The sequence below is a fragment of the Triplophysa rosa genome, linkage group LG10 (genome assembly GCF_024868665.1).
Source record: "Triplophysa rosa linkage group LG10, Trosa_1v2, whole genome shotgun sequence".
In the NCBI taxonomy this organism is placed as follows: Eukaryota; Metazoa; Chordata; class Actinopteri; order Cypriniformes; family Nemacheilidae; genus Triplophysa; species Triplophysa rosa.
Window position 1 is genome coordinate 2,505,357 of NC_079899.1, and position 18,158 is coordinate 2,523,514.

At 39.4% G+C, this 18,158-nt stretch overlaps 1 protein-coding gene across 1 annotated transcript in view; it reads left to right on the forward strand.

Annotated features, from left to right (window-relative positions):
• prkd3 (protein kinase D3) overlaps window positions 1–16,931 on the forward strand; it is a 56,835-nt gene extending 39,904 nt beyond the window's left edge. The window contains exons 4-19 of the mRNA XM_057344212.1: window positions 69–200; window positions 1,439–1,590; window positions 2,114–2,303; window positions 2,386–2,457; window positions 2,528–2,711; window positions 2,870–2,993; window positions 6,113–6,190; window positions 9,420–9,705; window positions 11,325–11,377; window positions 11,510–11,582; window positions 11,800–11,906; window positions 12,348–12,509; window positions 12,956–13,054; window positions 14,303–14,570; window positions 15,070–15,155; window positions 15,228–16,931. Of these exons, the coding sequence (XP_057200195.1) occupies window positions 69–200; window positions 1,439–1,590; window positions 2,114–2,303; window positions 2,386–2,457; window positions 2,528–2,711; window positions 2,870–2,993; window positions 6,113–6,190; window positions 9,420–9,705; window positions 11,325–11,377; window positions 11,510–11,582; window positions 11,800–11,906; window positions 12,348–12,509; window positions 12,956–13,054; window positions 14,303–14,570; window positions 15,070–15,155; window positions 15,228–15,401 (2,240 nt within the window). The 3' untranslated portion in view covers window positions 15,402–16,931. The remainder of the gene's footprint in view (window positions 1–68; window positions 201–1,438; window positions 1,591–2,113; window positions 2,304–2,385; window positions 2,458–2,527; window positions 2,712–2,869; window positions 2,994–6,112; window positions 6,191–9,419; window positions 9,706–11,324; window positions 11,378–11,509; window positions 11,583–11,799; window positions 11,907–12,347; window positions 12,510–12,955; window positions 13,055–14,302; window positions 14,571–15,069; window positions 15,156–15,227) is intronic.
• Window positions 16,932–18,158: the final 1,227 nt, after the last annotated feature.

Consider the following 18,158-nt stretch of genomic DNA (forward strand, 5'->3'; position numbering starts at 1 on the left):
TTCCAGTGTTTTGTTATGTCACCCATTCTTTACCTTGAGTTGTCCTTTAAGTTGCCTTTTAATTGCAGCTCAGGCGACGGTGGAGGATTTCCAGATCCGACCTCACACGCTCTACGTCCATTCCTACAAAGCGCCGACCTTCTGCGACTACTGCGGAGAGATGCTGTGGGGGCTCGTCCGGCAAGGCCTTAAATGTGAAGGTACCATCAGAAATGTTTGCTTTCCACACTTTTGCTATTGTAGTATTGACTTGTGGTATACTATATATACAATAGTGCCCTGTGAAGTGGACTACATTGAGAGACACGCGCAGCACATCATTACTTTTACTGACGGCTTAAAGTATTTTCAGGCTGCTTTGATGTACTGGCAGGGCTGCGTCACAGTGTGATGTGTCAGTTGTCATCAATACAGCTTTGAAGTTGAAATCGCAGGTTTCATGAATTGATCCCAGTGTGATTCTGGGTGCTGGATGTGACTTTCAAAAACTTGATAAATATTATTAATTCCATTTGTAAGAAGGCACGCTGATGGATACAAGGGTGATTTAGATCGATCTAGATATATGAAAATCTGTTAGGGCTAATATTAGAACAACAGTTTTAAAAGTACATTTTAAATAAAAGATTTTTGTTGTAAGAGAAAAAACGTAAATGTGCAAATTCTAGTCGTTTGGAATATTAGGACTACAAACATGGACAAAACACATTCATCATTCGTTATTTCACTGAATATTTGCCGGCTAAGAAATAAATCACTGTTACCTTACTATCTATGTTTTCAAATCCACATCATTTGAATTTCATGACAAAAACTGATGTTCAATAAAAGATGATACATTTTTACATGATTTGTTGCATTTAAAGGGACAGTTCACCCAAAAATAAAAAAAATACGTCATCATTTACTCACCCTCGGGTTGTTCCAAACCTGTATAAATGTCTTTGTTCAAACACAAAGGAAGATATTTGGAAGAATGTCAGTAACCAAACAGCTCTCATTCCCCATTTATTGCCATAGTAGGGAAAATAAATACTATGGGAGTAATGGGGGATGAGATCTGTTTGGTTACTGACATTCTTCCAAATATCTTCCTTTGTGTTCAGCAGAACAAAAATAATTTACAGAACAAAAATAATTTACAGGTTTGGAATAATCTGAGGGTGAGTAAATGATGACAGAATTTTCATTTTTGGGTGAACTATCCCTTTAATTAGCATATTTTGAGTCCTATATCTAGTCGTGCTAAATGGAGTGGGTGGAGCCCCCTGCTGGACTTTAGCTGAACATCAAATTATTATTCTCAGATTTTAAACCCATAAGGCCTGAACTTGAACCTGATTTTTATAGTAACTGTAATATCTCAATATAAACCATGATCCTGGTCTTGTGTTATTTCTGGTTCTGACTTTGAACACTTTTATTTATGGATCCTCAGGTTGTGGGTTAAATTATCACAAGCGATGTGCCTTTAAGATCCCTAACAACTGTAGCGGTGTAAGGAAAAGACGTCTGTCTAACGTGTCTCTGCCCGGCCCCTCGCTGTCCGTCCCTCGACCCCTCGAGTCTGCTACCGTGTCGCTGGAGGAGGTTAGTGGATGTGTGTCATGAGTTCTTTCTCTCTGTTTTTTTTCACACACTTTTACATAAAGTTATGAAGGAATTTGTAAGATCTAGAATTTGATATTTTCTTATAATCTTATAATCTTTTTGTGTGAATGGTTAATAATTGATTTAACTTCTGGAATATTGGAGCTGTATACAGCTCGTATATGTGTGTCGTGTTGAAATGGGTGGAGAGACATGCAGTTCCCAGCACGAGTGAACAAACTCAAAGCGTAATAACGAAAATGTTCTTTGTTTTTGACGTACAAACGGTCTTGATGAAATAGAATGAATGTAGTTCAAAGTCTAATTCTATCGGTGGTTTGTTGTGAACGGTGTCTGTGAAATGGATGAACAATTTCAGTTTCAGATAAACATTCCCAAAAATAAAACACAATCATGCTTTTTCTTCATTATTCAGTCCAAGTCATCCATTTCAAAAACTATTTATATTAATGCACTTTTGTAATGAAAAAACGAACATGTTTGTTTTTAACTCCCTCATCAGCGCCCCCTTCTGGAGCCAAGCAAGCGTGTCCCCTCATGGAGCGGACGGCCCATCTGGATGGAGAAGATGGTACTGGGACGGGTGAAGGTGCCTCACACTTTTGTCATTCACAACTACACCCGGCCCACCATCTGTCAGTACTGTAAAAAACTGCTGAAAGGACTCTTCCGTCAGGGCATGCAGTGCAAGGGTGCGTATCTCTCTCTCTCCTTCACACCAAACAACATGCAAACATACAGACGAATAATGAATCCCATGGTGTTGTCTTCCAGACTGTAAATTCAACTGCCACAAGCGATGCGCTTCAAAGGTACCAAAAGACTGTCTTGGAGTTTTCAACGGAGGTATGCTCGTGGTTTTCTCAAAAAAATGAATCATTTGCTGAAATAAACCACATCACGTTGTTGTTTTCAGAACCGGCCAGTCCAGGTCCAGACTCTGATGCCACAATGGAGGTGGACAGCAGTGATGTGAACAGCGACAGCAGTCGAGGCCTGGACGACTCGGAGGAACCCACCACACCAGAAGACAAAATCTTCTTCATGGACTCGCCCTTCATGGACCGGGAGAAAGATGAAGAGCCTGTCAAAACCATCAGGTACTCAAGACATCTTTAGTGTCAACAAAACAAATGTACCGTCACATTTTTACGCTGGGAACATGAAAATGAGACTATTCGAACAAATATCTGCATTTGTTTGATCATCAGTCTATGTTAAAACTGTTATTGATCGGCATCTTTGGTTTCTCTTGAAGCCCGTCCACCAGCACCAACATTCCGCTGATGCGTGTGGTCCAGTCGATCAAACACACCAAACGGAGGAGCTCCACGGTTGTCAAAGAGGGATGGATGGTGCACTACACAAGTCGAGACAATCTTGTAAGATTCATGTGCTAAATTCAGTGAGCAAGAGCGAGGAGCTCAAAGAAGCCACTCATTTTAAGGAAGAGTTCACCTAAACTCTTCACGCCATCCTAGATGAATATTACGGTGACCGGGAGGGGGCATGCTCGTTTCACTTCGTTTTGTCGTGGAAGCAACCGAAATTGGAGCCTTGAAATCATTATAAAATGTAAAAACGAATCATCATTAATAATTACAATTACAATATCAAGGGGAATAATGTAAAAAATATGCTTTGACGTAGTCGTGCAGCCCAGCCATATCGCAATTAAACCTATTAATTTATCACAGGAAAAAATAAAAACAACTAAAAGGAAACGAATGTGTTTTTTTTTTAATTAGTTCCGCGCTATATCTTAATTAAAAATAAATATTATTATAGTCCTATCTATTTGTGATAGTTCCAGGCGCTAATAGACACGTACGCATTTAAGTCGTGGCCACGAGAAAGGATGTCGTTCCCTCACCATAGGATCATGAGGGAATGACTTCACATCGCGTGGCCACAACATAAAGATGTCATTACCTCAACAAGCTGATCTCGTGGCCACAATATAATCCCACGAGGTAATATCTCATGGCCACGACAAAACTAAGTGAAACGAGCATGTCCCCTCCCGGTCACCGTAGTATATGGCTAGACACAAGAAAGAACAATTTTCTATTAAGCAGGGATGTGATTTTTCTGTATAAATACAGATTTCTGTATTGTTTTGACCTGGCTGTGATCACCCACGTAAATTGCATAAATTCGATATACGTATTTTTATTCATGACGGGATTGGCGGGTGGGGGGAGTCATCATCCAGTGGGCCAACAAGATCCTTTCTACGCTCTCTACATCAATCACACGCTTGTTATAAATGCGCAGAGCGGCCGCTTCATTCAGAACATAATTCTGCAAGTTATCGTTCTGCTTCCAGAGAGCCAGTGAAAAATGAATGCCAAACACAGCTGTGCTTGTACTCAAATGGCGTGTGGTGTCATTTTATATTAAGTGGGGAACTTTACCCCGTTTTGTAACGTATTCAGAAAATTCTGAGTCTGGAAGTTGAGACGTCTATAGGATATGCTTTTAAGCAACATTATCTATATTGAGACTAAAGTAGGCCATTCTGATTTAATGGCTTGAAACTATACAAAAGACTGGTCTAGTCACCGTCCATATAGAAAGTCTGTACTAAATACATACATTTAAATCAACAGAAACTGCAACATGCAGCGTTTTCAAATATCTTTATTACATGGGGATTAATGCTGACAACGCTGTATAAATGACGCATATGCACCATCTAGTGGCTGTGTATGGAAATCTCTCGAGGCCACAGTATTCTTCACTTTTTGTTTTCACTTATTGCTGAATACAATACAATTCAATGTAATATAAACTACTCAAGGGGTGCCATTTCTTAATGCCATCTCATTTGACATTAGCATAAGATATTTGCACAAAGCATTAACCTATTTGACTAAATATTGTTTAGGTAACTATTTGACTAATAAACATTATAACTGATCATACCAAAATTGCCAGTCAGATAGTTAGTAGTTATAATTATAATAGTTAGTTATTGTGTTGCTAAGGGAAAAATATCTATTTTTGGCCAATAGTTACCTGTTTTTAATGATGTAACATTTCATTAAAATATGTTCATGTTTTCTGGCATTCAAAATGCATCCATCACTGAAGTCTGAGGTTCTCAAAGTGGGGTCCTGGGACCATGGTTGTCCACAATCCATGGTTGGGAATCTGCAAAATAATTATAAAATTATACTGTTTTTTTAAACACTTAAGGCACCTAAAGTAACCCTTTTTGAAAGAGATATTTAAATGATTCAATGTGAAATGTGCTTTTAGTTATTACAATGTGTCTAAAAAGGAACGTGTTTTAAGTAATTAATTGGAAAAAAACATGCACATATAATTATAAGGGGGTCCCTGGAAAATTGTCTCACAGGTTTGAGAACCCCTGATCTAGATGACTCCAGCGGGTTAATAAATGTCGTCTGTAGTGAAACTATACATTTGTGAGAAACTTCTAAGAAACAAGTTATGTAGCAAAATTGAAACCAGATCAAACACATTCGTGCTTTAATACAATATGGCAGCACATATAACGTCAAATCTCATTGTTTTTTGTACAGTATATCTCATGTAAGGGATAATGTACAGGCAGCCGGTAGTTATCGCAGAAATGAGCCCCGACAGTGTGATCAGGTCATGAAGGGGGTCTTGTGTCTCACTGAAGGGGCTTATTTGGCGATAACAGCCGGCTGCTTGTACATTATCCCACTTATTACACGGCTTCTTGCCACATGAGAAAAAAACTGGACATAAAATGTGAATTTGAAATATTTTATTAGCTCATTTTTACAGAATGCAGACCTTCAGCGAGGAAAAGCAGTTTAGTTTCGGTTTTAAAGTAAGAAACGACGTTCAAACGTCACGAACAGGCAAACTGGTGTAATCATTTGTAAATATAATGTCATGTATGTTATTAAAAGACATATTTATAATTCATTTTTGTGTAATATTAAACTGCCCCTCAAAGTGATTTGCAGCATCCAGGTAACAGGGTGTTATTAGTGTTGAGCGGTTGTTATTTGAAAAGAACAACCCTTGGAATGTCGCGACTGGCCAATCAGAATCAAGCATTCAAATGAGCCGTGTAATAAGACGAAATATCACACAACTTGTAGTCACGAGACACGCAAGAACCAATGAGATTTGAAGTTATCAGCAGCATATTTAGTTTAAACTAAAGAAAGGAAGCCATGTCAGGAAAGATGGCATCATTTTTGAGCGAGCTACTAGCATGGTAATATCCATGTGTGAATATTTGTTTGTTTGTTTATGTGTCACATATACTGTTTTACTGAGGATACAACTTGCAGTGACATGTAGGTCTGCTCAGCTCATCTTGCAAGTAATAAGGATAATAGAAACAGAAGACATAATGATAAAATACCAAATAACAAAAATCATCAAATAGGTAGAATAAAAATAGGAATCTAAAGGTGGAACTTTGTTGGCATCAAATGATGTCATAAGCGTGCGTGTGTAGTCATAAGTAAAATGTGTGTTGTGTCCGCAGAGAAAGAGACACTACTGGAGACTGGACAGCAAGAGTCTGACTTTATTTCAGAATGACTCGGGAGCCAAGTATTACAAAGTAAGAGTCCTTTACATATATAAATCAATAAATGTTGTTGGGATTTATCTGTAGAAGTTGTGTGTGTGTTTATTTCTCAGAAGTCATGTTTTGCTGAGAATATGATAATGAATTGCTCATATAGTTCATTGCAGTACAGTCGAAGGCGTTTGAGCAGTCCCTCTCACAAATACCAGTGAGGTATCTGGTACTAACCACAGAAAAACCCTCCACCCCACCAGCTTGAGTGACACTGAACATCAAAAGGCCAAGAACTACTTTAGACGCTGTTGCTCTGCATTGGTTTTATATTCAAATGTGCTTTCTTTGCTTTATAGGGCAAACCATAAACAAGGTGATGTTCATTCGGAGTGGGACTGCAAACCGCTGTTAAATTATGAGGTGTTTGTATCAGTATGTGTGAGGTATACATTTAAACTGCTGCTTGGGGGGAGGAAATTATGGAGACATAATTAGTGATGCTTTGAAAAAGCATACCTATTGTTATTCCAACATACATACTTCTTATAATTATTCTTGCTCCGCCAAAAGTTTGGCACGCTACTTATCCCACAGCTTTTGACGTAGACCCATTAATGAATACATCACATCGACGGGCCTATTGTGCTATGTGTGCTATGACTTTTATAAGCGATCGGGTGGGGGGGCTTTGCGATGGGGGGCGAAAAACCACCCGAAAAATCCCATTGACTTAACATTGCACCCAACTTTGAGGGATCGTAGCTCCGAGTGAGGATATCGTAGAAACATGAAAATTATACACGATTTGAAGAGGCTATCAGGCTCTGTAAGAACATCACTCACAATGGGGTGTAAGTTGTACCCCTGGGGTATAAGAGCCTCCCAAAATTTCCCACCGATAAATGAAGTTTCCAGAGCTCCTCCGCGGTTAGTTTCGTTTGAATCGTCTCATATATCAAATCGTTCGTCCTCGGGCTTAAAAACTCGTAATGATGCGCTCACGTTGTGTGTAAACTTCTGTAAAATGACGACCTGGATTGAGCGTCTGCGACGCGAGTGACCCGCGCAGTTGACTATCACACACAGCCTGCACTGGTGGCGGGCTCACGTTCTACTCGTCTTTTCAGTAATGCAAGGGATAATGTACAGGCAGCCGGTTGTTATCACAGAAATAACAGCCGGCTGCTTGTACATTATACCGCTTATTACACGGCTACTTGCCACAAGAGAAAAAACAGGACATAAATGTGAATTTGAAATATTTTATTAGCTCTCTTTTACTGAATGCAGACCTTCTTCGAGGAAAAGCCGTTTACTTTGGTTTTTAAGGTAAGAAACGACATTCAAATGTCACGAACAGGCAATTTGGTTGAATCATTTGTCAATCTAATGTCATATATGTTATTAAAAGACATATTTATATTTAATTTGTAAAAAAACCTGTCATAATGCTTTGCTGCATCCGGGTTACCGTGTGTTATTAGTTTTGAGAGATTGTTATCTGGGAATAACGAACCTGGCCAATCAGAATCAAGCATTCCAACGAGCCGTGTAATAACATGAAATAAGATCTAGAAGAAATTCCATATTGCGCGAGTACTTGTAAAAAATGCTCAGGCTGTCTGGAAAACTGGAGCGCTGTTGTCATAGTCTGTTCTCACTTTGTGTTAAAGGGTTAGTTCATTCAAAAATTGACATTTTATCATTGTTTACTCACCCACGTGTAAACCCCAATGGCTTTCTTTGCTCTTTATTACCAAAATGCAGATTATTTTAAATGTGGTGTTTTGGGTTTTCTGGGTACTGTGGGAGTAAATTGTGATCGCCTCTTCTCAAGATCTTAAAAGTCCAGTGTGTAGTTTTTTGGAGGATCTATTGACAGAAATGCAATATAATATACATGTCTTCAGAGGTGTATAAAGACCTTACATAATGAAGCGTTGTGTCTTTATTACCTTAGAATGAGTTATTTCTATCTACACACACAGCGGGTCCCCTTGCGTGGAATTCGCCATGTTGTTTCTACGGTAGCCCTAAACGGACAAACTGCTCTATGGAGGGCGTTTCGTAAATACGTGATCTCCTTCGGCAAAGAGGCGAAAACGTGACAGCATTTTAGTTCTGTGACAGCCACCGTAGTGCTTCGAAAGGGAGGAGAAGAGTGAGCCATTCGTTGCAATTCACAACCTCACCACTAGATGCCGCTAAATTTCATACACTGGACCTTTAAAGGGCACAAAAGCATTACAAAATAATGCATTTATTATGAGAAATAAATATTCCAAGTGTGTCCTTTACGCAGTTTTAGGATGTGAACTTTTTAAATAAATGCGTTACGGCAGAACAACAGCGTTATTTACAACACAAAAGAGCATCAGAGTGAACGAGAGAGAGAAGAGACGCAGGTCCAGACCTTTGATAAAAAACACATTTCTTCTTCACCAAATGAAGCTTCTGCAATTCACTTCACATTATAAACACAAAACAATCCACATTTTGGTTCAGAAGAAGAAAGAAAGCCATTTCTTTTGTACTGTTCTGTATATTAGTCTTCACTGTCCACTGGCGGTGTATGAGGTGGGGGATGTCAGAGTTTCACATTTGGAAGTTTCTTTTGAAAGTAAAAGCCCTCTGCTGGTTTTGCTTTTCTTTTTGGTGTATGGGGGTTTCAAGCTTGTCATAGGGTAACCACAGCTCCCACCCCCTCCAGTGGAGAGTGACCATCTCCTACACACACACACACACACACACACACACACAGAGAGAGAGAGAGAGAGAGAGAGGAAGCCTGTAATCATCAAGCCGCTCAAAGGGCTGGGTCACATGATTCCTTCACCAAACCACAAGCACTTCATCTTATATTCAGTAGACACCGCAGGCGCAGCGTTGGCTCTGATTGGCCGCAGCTACTGTTTCTCGTGTGTCATGTGAAAGCAGTTTGGGGGGTGAGCAGACTCTTAAAAGACTGTTCAAGTCAGACGCGGCACATTGCCCTTTGTCAATGAAGATGAAATGAAGACGGTGGGATTCTCGCTATGCGTTCACGTTTGGTTCTGAGTAAATGTGGAGACACCACATGGACTTCTGTCAAACCTTCACGCTGTCCACGAGTCTGGTTTAATGAACACTACGATCACTTAACAAAGTTTTCATGTGGATGAACTTTCACGATTCATTCGTAGACAAATGTGAGGTGTTTAAACAACGGTCTTCTCTTACCGTCAGTGAGTCAGCGTCTGGTTTTCTGACTCACTTGCGTGACCCACAGGAGATCCCCCTCTCGGAGATCTTACAGGTGGAGGTGGCTGGAGACTTCAGCAGTTTAGCGCTGGGGGGCAATCCGCACTGCTTCGAGATCATCACCGACACCATGGTGTACTACGTGGGAGAGAATACCGGCGGCCCCCACCTCCACAACCCTGCGCTGGCCGCCGGCGGGGTGGGGCTGGAGGTGGCCCAGGGCTGGGAGAGGGCCATCCGGCAGGCCCTGATGCCCGTTCCCGTTACGCCGCAGCCCAGCGTGGGTACCACAGCGGGACAGAATAAAGATCACAGTGAGTAGTTACGTCAGATCCTTTCATCTCAGTTTGTGTTTGAAGAGCGATGAAGTATAGTAGGTCATCGGCTGTAGTGTTTGACACGAGAAAACTATTCAGAATTACATTTGAGAGTTGAAAAGATTGAAAGTTTGTATAAATTCATACGATCATTGTGAATCCTACAAAAAGGAAGGTCTGCCTCTAAAACTAACCGTCAGTGGCATGAAAGCAGATCGTATTAGAACCTTCAAATGATATCGTTACGAGCTCGGAAGTCTTGTATTTTTTTATAAATATTAGCAGGAATCGAGAGGCTCGTGATTTTCTGTGCTGTTGTTTAGTTGGAGAGAGTCAACGGATCGCTCTTTAATATCCTGATGCATCTCCATTTAATTGTGTCGAGAGAGACGGAAGATTAAAGAGGTTTGGCTGCTCTGGATTCATAAAAGCTGTTTAGTTATAAAACCGGCACAGTTTTCAGTGTACGTTCATGTGAGGTTTGGACCCACGGATGAATGATCCGCTTCACCTGGATGCGAGAGAAACCAGGCCACATCCAACACATCAGACATTACTTTTTGCACGCGTCTCGTCAATTTTCAAGTTCAACATTAAGAAATGAAAAAAGCTAAGCTTACAATCATTTGTAATGCTATATAAATATAATACATATTTATTGTTGTAATATATATATATATATGGGTCATTCTACAGCAAACTGCTGTCCCACATAAAAAAAACACATTTAAAAAGCATTGAAGTATTATCTTTGTTGTTTACTAAGATCCGTATATTAATACTTAAAATATCAGTAAGCTTAACATATACAAAATCATCATTTATTGGGTACTTTCAGTTGGGAACCACATCTGTTCTTATGGATTGTCGTGTCGCACCGCATTACATCCAGTGTGGACGAAATGTAAAATTATAATGGCTTCTTTTGTCGTGTCGATCGCGTCCCGTGTGTAGATACGGTGTAACGCCTAAATTTGAACTTATACATTTTTTCCCTTAGTTATTGTCAAAAGAGAAGTTCAAAAATATATTTATTAAATTATATATATATATATATATATATTTAAATGATTAAACTTTATGTAAAAAATTGTTATGCATTTTTTTTATAACGTTTATTAAATGATCAACTATGATGGAATGATAGTGTTTGGTTCTAGGTATATACAATCAAATGAATCCTTAACTTTAAAATCGGTATGATCAATTTGATGCCTTTCACAAAAAATATTGGATTCAAAATTCAACAAATCTCATAAATTACACTTGAAATATTGTTAAAATAATAGGGATTTTTTTAAATACCGGAAAAATATTTGCAAGGGTTATTGAATAAAATCTTGAAAGGTCAATATAATAATATTGTTTTTCATTATTGACAAATCTAAGGAGAGAAAGAACATTCCAAAATCTGAAAATGAACTGCACAATTACTAGAAATGTGTACCTTTGATATTATACAGTTTGCATACATACAACATTTCTGGGGGGAAAACCACATTTTTTCAAGACGTTTCCAACTCTGACTTTGAACCGGTTCTGTAGAATGGCCCATATGTTTATGTTCAGGGTGTTATTGTGAATAACTGCACATTGTTTGTGTGTTGTGTTTGCAGAGGAACTGTCCATCAGTATTTCTGTATCAAACAGTCAAATTCAAGAGAACGTGGTGAGTGTACTTTACATTCTCTATATGCACACTTCAGTGCATGTTCACTCGTGCGTTCTCCATACTAGCCACAAGAACACTGAACAAAACGCTTCAGATTGAAATGATATTGTAATGAATTGTTGTTTTTAGGACATCAGTTCGATCTATCAGATCTTTGCTGATGAAGTGCTGGGATCGGGACAGTTTGGCATCGTTTACGGAGGTGCAAATGGAAATGTCATATTCTGTTATATAAATATCTCCTCTTGATTTGTTTAGTTTGGTATGCGGTCTGTATTAAGCAGTCCATTTTCATATTAATTCTAATGCTAAGCCTCTTGCATGCCTTAATTCAGGGTCCCGGTCACCCTGTCTGGTTTATGACGTGACGGCACATTATCACAGTGAATTGTTATTTCTTGTGTGTTGTCTGTGATAAGGGAAACACAGAAAAACAGGCAGAGATGTGGCCATCAAGGTCATTGACAAAATGAGGTTCCCCACCAAACAGGAGAGCCAGCTGAGGAACGAGGTGGCCATTTTACAGGTGAATATACTTTCACATGACATACGAGAAAAGCTTCCCAGAGGAGAACGATATTGCTCTCTTATCGTTGTTTCATCTACGTATTAACTCCTAAAATTGCTGAGGAGAAATAAAACATGGGAATGTTGAAAGACACGGAGAGTCTGGAGGTGTAAATGAATGCAGATTGTAGAGGTCAAAATAATGTGGATTTGGGTCAATGTGATGAGAAATGTTTGATATCGAGATCTTCAATAATATTGACTTTTGATTGCAGACGAGACAAATCTGAGCTCAGTCTGACACATCGTTGACATCTCTTCTCAAACTCTCATGACAGACACTCTTGTTCTGCCTCTCATTGATGTCTAGGAGAAATAATGGAGATATGAAGGAGATCTCATCTGTGGTAATGCGCGAGGGCAAAGTGTGATTCATGGTTTTTTATTCTCGCTCTTGTAGAATTTGCACCATCCCGGCATCGTAAACCTGGAGTGCATGTTCGAGACTCCCGAACGAGTTTTTGTTGTGATGGAGAAACTTCACGGAGACATGCTGGAGATGATCTTGTCCAGCGAGAAGAGCAAACTCCCGGAGCGCATCACGAAGTTTCTGGTCACACAGGTTTGCCGATATCTCATTTAAAATCTCCCCTTTACTCGTATGCCTTCACCTCAAAGTTTCTCCTGGTTTATGCGATGCATTATGGTTAGAGCGTTTAGATGAGGCACTAGTCTGGATCTCATCAGTGAGTTTGATGGTTCTCTGTGGGTGGATTACATGTCCGTGGGGCCGCTGGGGTGTACAGGAGCTCATCCATTAACCAGAGAACTAAAGACACAGATCTGGCTTTTTTCTGCATGTTCACTGATATCATAATTATGGGCAAATCAAGCTTTCCATGACATTTTGGGGGGGGTGATTTGACACGCCCGCACCACAAACACACGCCTCTGAGTAGCCTGGTGTATTTCATATGACTGAATCATTTCAACATGCATCAGATTTATCATATTGTTGAATCATTAAACACACCCGTCCGTTGATATACGATTGCTTTACTGCCGTAGATTCTTGTGGCTTTGCGACATCTCCATTTCAAGAACATCGTTCACTGTGACCTGAAGCCAGAAAACGTATTGCTGGCGTCTGCAGAGCCGTTTCCACAGGTAAACACCTAAACAGTTATTAGATTTCTAGTTTTATTCATATTTTGAATTAGCAGTTCAAAATATATATTATCTTTTACTAAATATTAATGATCTTTTATGAAATATTTTCCAAGAGAATTCTTTTTTTCTTTCACATTTTTGAATAATTCAGGGTTTTTTTTCTTTTTCAATATTGCCATATAGGTTTTATTTATTTATATTTCCATTTTCGTTTCAGTTTTTTTTTTTCAACTTTATTTAGGCCCTTATTTTATTTTATTTTATTTGAAATAACATGTTTTAAAGGGGCAGTGTGGGATTTTTAGGAGGATCTATTGACAGAAATGCAATATAATATACTGTATATAACTATGTCTTCAGAGGTGTGTAAAGACTCTTACCTTGCGGGTCTGCTTGCATAGAATGTTACTGACATGTCGCCACGTTGTTTCTACGCTAGCACCCTAAAAGGACAAACTGCTCTACAGAACGCGTTTTGTAAGTGCGTTATCTCCTTCGGCGAAGCAAACCGAGATAACATCTCAGCCCTGTGTCGGCGGATGTTGTGCTTCGAAACGGAGGGGGGAGCAGTGGAGTGAGCCATTGGTTGCAATTCGTAACCTCACCACTAGATGTCGATACATTTCTGGTCCTTTAGTTTTAATTAATAATATTAAAGGAGTAGTTAACTGTAAAATTGAAATGTCATGATAATTCACTCACCCACATGTCATACAAGCCGTCCGTGTGTTTATTTCTTCTATCGCAAACAAATTGAGGCTGTTGAGGAAAGTTTTCCAGGGTTCTTATCCAAATAAAGGCTGTTGGAGTAACCTTTCCAACGTGATTGCGTAATACGTAAATGGTGGACGTGCATCCCGGAGGATCTCCGAGGCCGAGCAGGCCATAGATTTACTGTATGTTTAAAAGTATATTGTTTTTTTAGTTTTCTCGAAAAATGACCAACCGTATCGCTAGTGTTGTTTAGAGCCTTTTGAAGCCGCGATGAAACTGAAATTTGGACCTTAACCAACAGCCAAGTTCATCATATGGATAAGAACCCTGGAAAGCTTTCCACATACGCCTGAATTAGTTTTCAATTGAAGAAATAAACACACGGACGCTTGTATTACACGTGGGTGAGCGAATGATCCTGAAATGTTAATTTTATAATGAACTACTCTTTTAATGAAGGTCAACAGTTGAGGAATTACTATGTAATGACACCGCCAACCTCCAGTGAGTTCTCTCTCTTTCTTGTTTCAGGTGAAATTGTGTGACTTTGGTTTCGCTCGCATCATTGGGGAGAAATCTTTTCGGCGTTCAGTGGTGGGCACGCCGGCGTATCTGGCACCGGAGGTGCTGAGGAGTAAAGGCTACAACCGTTCACTGGACATGTGGTCAGTGGGAGTCATCATCTACGTCAGCCTGAGCGGCACATTCCCTTTCAATGAGGATGAAGACATTAATGACCAAATCCAGAACGCAGCCTTCATGTACCCACCAACACCCTGGAAAGACATCTCCACTGAAGGTAAAAACACAGAAATACATCCCAACACGTTTGTGACACAGAATGTGGCGTAAAGTACACTAGGGCCACTTGACTGAAATGTTGTGAGTAAAAAGTGTCTCCAAATACGCTGGAGGCCACTGCATTTTTTGAGGCATTCAATGATTTGTGGAGCACTTTACAGATGACCGAGTGTCTTTATCACTTTCTTACATCTAGACGTGCATTAAAGCAGTAGAGACAGACTGTCCACCCCCACGTCTGTTCAGAATAGTTCTGTCCGCCCGAAACCTGAGACATGATGCCGGCCTTTCCCACTTTCACTCCTCTGCATTACTATAAATGTCACAGCATTACAGTTATCTTCGGTTTATAATTGTGCGAGCGCATTATACCTCCATTCATCATTACATCACCACTTTCATTTCTTGTTGAACTCTATACAGCTCTTTATACATTCATGCTATCAGCTCTGTAGTTGGTACATGTGTTGACCCTTTCAAATGGGTTTCCTCCACAGCTACAGATCTGATCAACAATCTTCTTCAAGTGAAGATGAGGAAGCGCTACAGTGTGGACAAGACTCTCAGTCATCCGTGGCTTCAGGTGAGGAGACGACAGACCTGTAATGTTTCATCTTTTTCCAGCATTATATACCAAAGCCCTTCTCATCCACAGGACTACCAGACGTGGCTGGACCTGCGTGAGTTTGAAACACGTCGAGGAGAACGCTACATCACCCACGAGAGCGACGACGCGCGCTGGGAGAAGTACGCTCATGAGCACAGTTTAGGGTACCCTAAACACTTCATCATGGCCCCGAATCTGGACGATATGGATGAGGACCCCTAGCATCCACACTCTCTCTCCATCTGAAAACCCTGTTGCTATAGAGATGGAAACACCTCCAGTCTGAGGCGGAGTCAGTGAAGCGCTACAGGACCGGCGGGACGCGGCTGTGTGGAATCACACCGATCATGATGATGAAGGTTTTTTCAGGAGGTGGAAGTATTCGTTGGGAATGCATTGACTTTTCAAAAGGTGCTGTTTCTTATACTGTAGAGAAGTATGCTTTTAAAACCCGTGTTGCAATAATATCTGCGTCTTATTAAAAGCAATGCTAGTCACAGATGTGAAATTTTGGGGCGAGTGACGTCCAACTGGAACATGCAACTTTTTTGCTTTCCTTCTTACCCTTTTGTCATTTTGTATTTTTCGTCTTACTACAGAAGACGTGAAGATTTTTGAAAGAGTCTGAATTTTGCACTAAACGACACAAACGTTGCAGCTGGTACAGTTCAGCGACGTCACATGACCGTCCTCAGCACCAATCCACACACAAGATCTGTAAACTTTAACTACAGTTTCTGAATCTGCCAGATGGAATGGGAGATTAAACCTTTGAAGGACCAAAGAGACTTTACTTGTTTTTCTTTCGTTTTAATTCCGCTGTCCTCACCAGCATTCCTTAATGAGACAATCTTTTTATTTATTCTTTATACTTAAAATATAACAGCAGCTATGCCATCGGTTAGAAGGGGAACCGTTTGACCAATCAACACAGCTTCCGTGTTCTTGAATAAAACAAAAACGAGTATTGATAATAACTGTTAACAACTGTCTTGAGAAAGAAACGTTCAACAGTATTACGATCTCTTCTTTCAGTTGGTTTGTATGGAAGAATTGAACTTTCTAACTATGAATCTCACAACTGGAATATCAAAGAGAGGAAGAGGAATCCAAGTATTTTGCTAACGGGTTTCTGTGTTAATGTTGTTGTAACTACCGCCTGTTGTATTAAATGAAGTCTGTTCCATTGGATTTGTGAATGTAGATAATATATTTTTTTCGATACAAACACATTCACTTCATCATTATCATCATTTGTTGAATACATAGGGGCATAGAGGAAATGACACAGAATAGAATGAACATTCTTTACAATTACAATTACGTGCCAGGTATTTTGTCTTTTGACAGTCCAGATTTTGAGTAAATAGTTTATAAAGCATATAGTTCTTTAAATATTTTTGAAAAATGAAAAAAATACATAATACTTGGTGTTTCGTGAAATATCCAGAAAACACAGAATGTTACCCATATGCTAATTTTTGGTTCTTGTTTTTTAGGAATCAAAAAATAACAATTTGAGAATGTTTTTTTTATGTTTCATTTTATAACCAAAAAAAGTTACAGTGAGATACATTTTTAATTATATAAAAAATAACTTATAACGAACATTCCCTGTGGTTGTTTTTAGGTTAATATTTTGCATCCATAAAATAACGTTGTGGAAACCAAAAACGTACTTTCTGAGAACCAAAAAAATGCTTGCTGGGTAATAATGTTTCTGTTGTAAAAATGGGCTATTAAAAGGGTCATATGGCGCGAAGACGTGTTTATATGTGTCTATAGTGTGTTATAAGTAGCTCATGCATGTATTAGACATGTAAAAATGCAGAAATGAAAGTGACAGAACAAAAGATGCATTCTAACTGAAAGCGAATGCTCACCCAGACCTGCCTGAAACGCCTCGTCTAGCCACACCCCCACAAATCTACGTCAGTTGGTGGTCTGATTTGACTAAGACCGCCCAAATGTCTACGCAAATAAGGTGGGCGTACCTGTCAGTACAATTGAAGAGGAACCTGATGTTCCAAATATGGTAAGAGGCGTTACATTTCCCTCACACGCTTGCAGTATTCCACCAATCACTATGCACTGGTGAACTGGCCAATCACAGCACACCTCACTTTTCAGAGCCATGAGCTTTGTTAAAAATCCAAGCGTTTCGGAGAGGCAGAGCAAAGAGGAGATACAAACATGCACGGTGTGTGGAAAATACAGCGTTTATAAACCTTAAATCCTGTATACACATTACATTACATCTAAAACAAACCATAATATTCCTTTTAGCCGTGTCATATGACCCATTTAAGTAAACAGATTTACAATGGTAGCATCATAAGCATATAGACAAATTATTGAATGCTCCTTTATTTGTACATCACTTACAATAAAAAGCAACAAGTAAATGTAAACATGCAGAAAATCCCACAGATTTACACTTAAAGGGATAGTTCATCCAAAAATGAAAATTGTGTCATCATTTAGTCAACCCTCAATTTATACGTGTATAAATTACGTTGTTCCAATAAACACAAAGAAAGATATTTGGAAGAATGTTAGTAATTTTCAGTTCCGGGACATCATTGACTACCATAGTAGGACGAATTAAATGGTAGTCAAAGGAGACCTTGAAACTCTTTGTTGTCCTAAATTCTTCTAAATATCTAATTTTGTGTTCAACAGACCACATTTTGTTTATAAAAATGTTCCTACTAGTGGATAATGTTCCAGAACTGAACTCGCTAACATTCTTCCAAATATCTTTCTCTGTGTTCATAAGAACAAAGAAGTGTATACAGGTTTGACACAACCTGAGGGTGAGTAAATGATGACAGATTTTCCATCATCCCGTTAAGGACAGATCTGATCACAGAATTCTGGCAACACACAGCAACAACATGTTATAGCAACCCACCAACAACACTCTTGCATTGCTGTAAAGTAAAGAAGATGAGCTGTGAATGAGAATGAATGAGGAGC